The sequence below is a fragment of the Myotis davidii genome, unplaced genomic scaffold (genome assembly GCF_000327345.1).
Source record: "Myotis davidii unplaced genomic scaffold, ASM32734v1 scaffold416, whole genome shotgun sequence".
Lineage (NCBI taxonomy): Eukaryota > Metazoa > Chordata > Mammalia > Chiroptera > Vespertilionidae > Myotis > Myotis davidii.
This window is the reverse complement of record NW_006287324.1, coordinates 1292796-1298764: the sequence shown is the minus strand read 5'-3', so window position 1 is coordinate 1298764 and position 5969 is coordinate 1292796. Positions and strand designations below refer to the sequence as shown.

At 43.6% G+C, this 5969-nt stretch overlaps 1 protein-coding gene across 1 annotated transcript in view; it reads right to left on the bottom strand.

Annotated features, from left to right (window-relative positions):
* Positions 1-5969, bottom strand: part of ST6GAL2 (ST6 beta-galactosamide alpha-2,6-sialyltranferase 2) — a 93257-nt gene that overhangs the window by 24671 nt on the left and 62617 nt on the right. Inside the window, exon 6 of the mRNA XM_006759087.2 lies at positions 4455-4629. Within this exon, the coding sequence (XP_006759150.1) occupies positions 4455-4629 (175 nt within the window). The remainder of the gene's footprint in view (positions 1-4454; positions 4630-5969) is intronic.

The window sequence follows — 5969 nt, the reverse complement described above, 5'->3', positions numbered from 1 at the left end:
TATAGATATAGATATAGATATAGATATATACCTAAGACTTGGAAATAGCCCAAGTGCCCATTAGCAGATGAATGGATAAAAAGATGTGGTACATCTACATAATGGAATACTATGTAGCTATAAAGAAGAAGGAACCCTTACTATCTGCAACAGCATGGATAGACCTGGAGAGTATTATAAGAGAAATATGCCAGTCAGAGAAAGATACGTATCACATGATCTCACTCATGTGGAATCTAATGAATAAAATAAAATGATTAACAAAATCCTAGTACATCCACAGATTTACAACGATGGATCAGACTGGCGAATTTCAGAGAGAAGGCTAGGGGGTGGGGGAGTGATTAACAGGGGAACTTATATGCATAGCCCATGGACTCAGACAATAGTGTGGTGAAGGCCTCAGAGAGTCAGGTATAGGGTGGAGGAGGATTAATGGGGAAAAACACAAAGGAAACACCTGTAATACTTTCAACAATAAAGATAAATTTTTTAAAAAGTAGCATATGGTCAACTCTGGCAAACAGTGCATGGACTCTTGGAAAGTAATGTGCTTTATAGTAATTAAAGCCCCTTTTAATTTTTTATTAGTTATAGTACTTAAAACCTATGTCTATTTTCTAATTCTTGAATTGCTAATTTTTTTCACTTTGCCTTCATAATTCTAATAGTTTGATAAAAAAAAAACTAACTCATCTTAATGTGAAATAAGAAATTCAGTACAATTTTACTTCCTTCAACTCACCATTATATAATCCTATATAATAAAACCCTAATAAGCAAATCGACCAAACAGTGGAACGACTGGTCACTATGATGTGCACTGACCACCAGGGGGCAGACACTCAATGCAGAAGCTGCTCCCTAGTGATCAGTGCGCTCCCAGCCGGGCTTACAGCTGGTGAGCAAAGTGGCCCTGTGGACAGGTGCTGGGTGGTAAACTGAGGCCTCTGGCAACAGCCATTGTACAAGTAAGTGAGCCACCTTGGAAGCAGACTGGCTGGCCCAAGTCTAAATTGCTTGTCTGCAACCTCCTGAGATACAAGCCAAATCACCCAGCTAATGTGCTTCTGGATTATTAACCACAGAAACTGTGAGGTAACACCTGCTTATTGTTCTTTGCAGTACCTGAGTTTTGGGGTAATTGCTTCACAGCATTAGGTAACTAATACACAAGCCCTCTGGGTGATTCTGATATATGCTATACTTTCAGAACCACTGAGCTAAAAGGTTCCCCACCCCTGACCTTCACAATGAGTTCAGCCCAGGAACAGGCCTCTAACTAGTACCAATAACATTACATTTAAGGGACCAGGTGTATTCCTCTGGGAATCTAAAAGCCATTGACTAAATTTCCATAAGATAAATGCCTTTTGTGTTCAAAACAGCCAACTTTTATTATTATTAATATTTTAAATATGTTTTTTAAATGATGTTTGCGAGAGAGGAATGGAGAGAAGAGAGAAACATTGATCAGCTGCCTCCTGAATGCCCCCTACTGGGGATCTAGCCCACAACACGGGCATGTGCCCTGCCTGGGAATCGAACCAATGATCCTTTGGTGCACAGTATGATGCTCAACCAACTGAGCCATACCAGCCAGGGCAAAACAGTCAACTTTTAGAGTCCCTCTATCTCACACATGCTGATTCATAAACACATATAGGGAAAATGTGTGCAGTGGATTTAGAAATGGAAGACATTAAATGTGAGACACCTTTTTTCCAGCTGGATGAGCAGCTCATAAATAAAGAAAAGGATTCATCCTGCTTCACTTGCAGATGGAACCCTGTGCTCATCAGGAAAGCAGCCAGCCCAAGGGCTGTGTGCTGCCCTTCTCTGAAGGAGCGTGTCCTGCTGATCGTGCACCTGGGCAGGACCTGGAAATGCACGCATATGGACACATTCTCACCTCATGGATGGGCTCCACCACTGGTTCTTTTGTTCAGTAATTGACATTACTGGTTGGAATGTTTGGAAATGATGAGGTGACAAGATAATAAGTCAATAGCTTTTCAACATGACCTTAGAACATGAAGGCACATTTGGAGAACACTTTGATAAGCGAAGAAAACACTCATTGATCTTTAAAAATTCTTCTGGCAGATAGATTAAGATGTGGGTGACATCATTTTACTGGTATATAAAAAAGTCAGAAAAATTATAGAACAGTCTCTGCTCTGAGCATATTTCTAGCAAGATCCAGGAAGAGTACAAAGGTTGTAACATCAGCAGGAGATGCAGAGGGTGACAGCTCTGCTGGGGATACTTGCCCAGGTGGTATCTCCTGCCCACCTTTAGTGAGGTGCTCACACTTAAATAAGGCAAGGAACAAAAGTGGCAGATGAAGTCAATGACATCAAGCCACACCTTCTACTAGTATACACTTATATCCCCACAGACCCAGCCTGCCCAGTGGGAACAATGATGCCTTATCGACTTGTTCTTTTTCATTCTGGCCAGACTTAACAGTGTGCCCTGCAGAACTGCCTGTGACCATGGAGAGTTCTCTGTCTGAGCTGCCCAAGCCAGTGGCCACCAGGAGCACGTGGCTACTGAAACCTGAAATGGGGCTGGCATTAATCCCAGTTAGTTTAAATGTGGATAGCCATTTGTGGCTAACAGCTGCAATACAGGACAGAGCACAGCTAGAAAATAACAATTGCAAATCGGCCCACTAAGTCATCTTTTCAAAAGTTTTATTATTTTTTGCATTTCTCACATGTGCATATGGAGAGGCACAGGATTAAGCAACTTCCATAATTAAAAAGCTAGTAAATGTCAGAGAAGAAGTCACAGTCTGTCCAACCCAATGACACACTCCCAAAGACTTCAAACTGCAATCCCCCTTTTCATGTAGAAGAAGCTGGAAAGGCAAGTATCAGCCTGGGAAATTCCAAATTCTCAGTCAACAGCTATGAAAGGAGGCTGGTCATATATACGAGGCATGATTTCTTTCAACAAAAACACCTGGGGAAAATGTCTTCTCCAGCTGTGACTAGCTAACTTGAATATCTCAAACTATATCACAGTAAGCATATCCAACAGCCCACCACGGTGCCCTAAAACTTTTACTCTAATCAAATATTAGCCAAATGAATTCATGGGAAAGCAACAGAAAGAAAAAGATATTAAATTCCTGTCACACCCTATTATACTGTCTAAGCATTATTCCATCACCCTTTTGCTGACAAATTAATTATACCTTTTTCCCTAAATCAACAGATTCAATGGAACTGCACAAAAGATAAAGAGATTAGGATTTCAAAACTGATTTGGAAAAAAGGAGTGTCAAAGGCATGGCTTTAAAAATTGAAGAGTAATATTCGGTCACAGTGTAAATTTTGTCTTGAATTCTACATAAAATATTCACATTATTACAATACTAAAAGCCCACTCCAACACCTGTAAGTCTCAGTTCAGGTATTGTGCATGTTCCCCGTATCCACGAGGAAACCAGTGTAGCTCCTTAAACGCTCCTTTACACACAGGGACACCAAGGCGCACAGTTTGAGACACTGAAATCAGGGGAGAATGTTACAGCTTCCTGTGCACAAAACTAGTATCTTTGGTTCTATTACTGCCTTCATATTGCCAAGGAGATCTAAGAAATTCTTGGGGCAATATACTGAAACGTAGGTAAACAAATGGGATAAGACCACAACTTTGAGGATCAAAGCCTGGCTAAAAACATGTGATAATCTTGTTACATCAAATCTAGTTTTAGGTTTGAGCTGGTGGACTCTGGTGGTAAGAGCTGTCTAAGGTCCTAAAATTAATCTCACCAGAGCCTGGGCCACCTGGCACTGTCCTGTGGTCACACATTAATTTCCAGCCAGTCCTCCCGCCAGCACTGTGCATGGCAGTGGGTGGTGGATCAGAGATGGCCAAGGTGGGCTCTGTGTGTCCTCCCTTGAAGTGGACAGGACCTTAACTGCTCTGACCACCAGAACATAGCATGGTGATGCTGTGCACATCTCCAGGCCTCAGCCATGACACTGACAATTCTATTGCCTGTGTTTTGGACCACTTGCCTGGAGCTCATTTAGGAAGTGCAGCTACTCTGAGTCCACCATGTAAGAGGCCATGTGTGGTCACAGGCCAACAGTCCCAGCTGAGCCTGAACTCCCGCTGGGAGTGAGAATTCCTTCCATGGGGCGAGACATGGAACAAAGTCATCCCATGAAGCAGCTGAACACAACCCAACAACCCCAGACAAGCCCATAATGACCCATAAAATAGTGCAAGAAACTAAAGTAGTTCTTAGAATTTTGGGTAGTGGGCAATGTGGCAATAGAAACTGGAGAAGAATGTTTCTCTTTTCTTCAGCTGGTCTATTTCCCCTCTAAAACCACCTTTACTTGCTCTTATTGTATAACATGAATGTGTATTTATTGCATATCAGGCCTAACCTTCCTGCACATCACTCTTTACCATTTTACCAGTGCACCTACCAATGAAGCCAGAAGATGGTGGGTTGGGCTGAATCTTCTCCTTGGTGTTCTCCTGGATGATGTCCCAAAGCTGCCATATAAATTTAGGGTGAAGAATGTAGAAGGGCTGATCTGGGTTCCTCTGACGATGCTGAACATATGGTGTGAACAGGTTGTAGTCTGGCTTCTTGTACCACTAAGAGAAAAAATCAACACAATCCAGTCCTGTTGGCCACGCTGTGCAAAGGACACAGGACAGCACCAGAGGGAGGGAGGGACTCAGAGGGGAGTGGGGAATGCGAACAGAGAGCAGGGGTCCCACTAGGCCAGTGGTTCTCAACCTTCCTAATACTGCAACCCTTTAATACAGTTCCTCATGTTGTGGTGACCCAAACCATAAAATTATTTTCATTGCTACTTCATAACTGTAAATTTGCTACTGTTATAAATCGTAATGTAAATATATGATATGCAGGATGTATTTTCATTGTTACAAATTGAACATAATTAAAGCATAGTGATTAATCACAAAACAATATGTAACTATATATGTGTTTTCCAATGGTCTTAGGCGACCCCTGTGAAAGGGTCGTTTGACCTCCAAAGGGGTCACGATCCACGGGTTGAGAACCGCTGAACTAGACAGATGCTGCATGTAGCGCTCAGCAGACTTCTGCAAAGGGCTATGGGTTTATGGTCTCTGTGGCAATCACTCAGCTCTGTCTTTGTGCTAGGAAAGCAGCCACACAAGATGCCATATGAATGGCTTGGCTTTGTTTCAACAAAACTTTATTTAAAACCAGGGCCAGGGGAAACCAAGATGGCGGCATAGGTAAACACTGGAGATTGCTGCCTCGAACAACGACTTCAAGAATACAATGAAAAGACAGAACGGGCATCATCCAGAACCACAGGAAGGCTGGCTGAGCAGAAATACTACAACTAGAAGGAAAGAGAAAAGCATACCGAGACTCAGAGGAGCTACGGTGCGGAAGTTAAGTGCACAGGTATGGAGGCAGACGTGGAAAGGGCTGGCGGCTGAGGACATGGTTGGCTTTTTCAATCGAGAGGGAGTCTCAAACTCCCTACTGCTCTGAACTCCAGTTCCGGGTGAATCTCTGGGGACCCTGACTGATACGGGGAGAGGCTAGATTGTCTGGCATCGTTCGCATCTCGAGGGCGGCTTTCAGAGGTGCTTGCAGCGATTACCTGGACACTGAGACTCGGGGCCTCTTAGGGAAGGACTAACGATCAGCCATAACTGTTTGCTCCACCCTATTGATCCCCTGGGACCCCGCCCTGCCCAAGCTGTGCACAGAGGCTTTTGCAAGCTGAAAATTACCTAACAAACTTGCAGCTGGCCCAAGGCCCCAGGGCAACTTGCATTCCTTCACAGCTGAGCTCCAGCTGAATAGCCTCAGGCAAAGGCTAGATTAGCACCTCCTGTAAGACCCAGGAGCCAGTATACCCAGTGGTCAGAGTGACTCAGTGAGCACCAAAGCCCCACTGAAGCAAGTCTTGCCCCGAAGGAGTGTC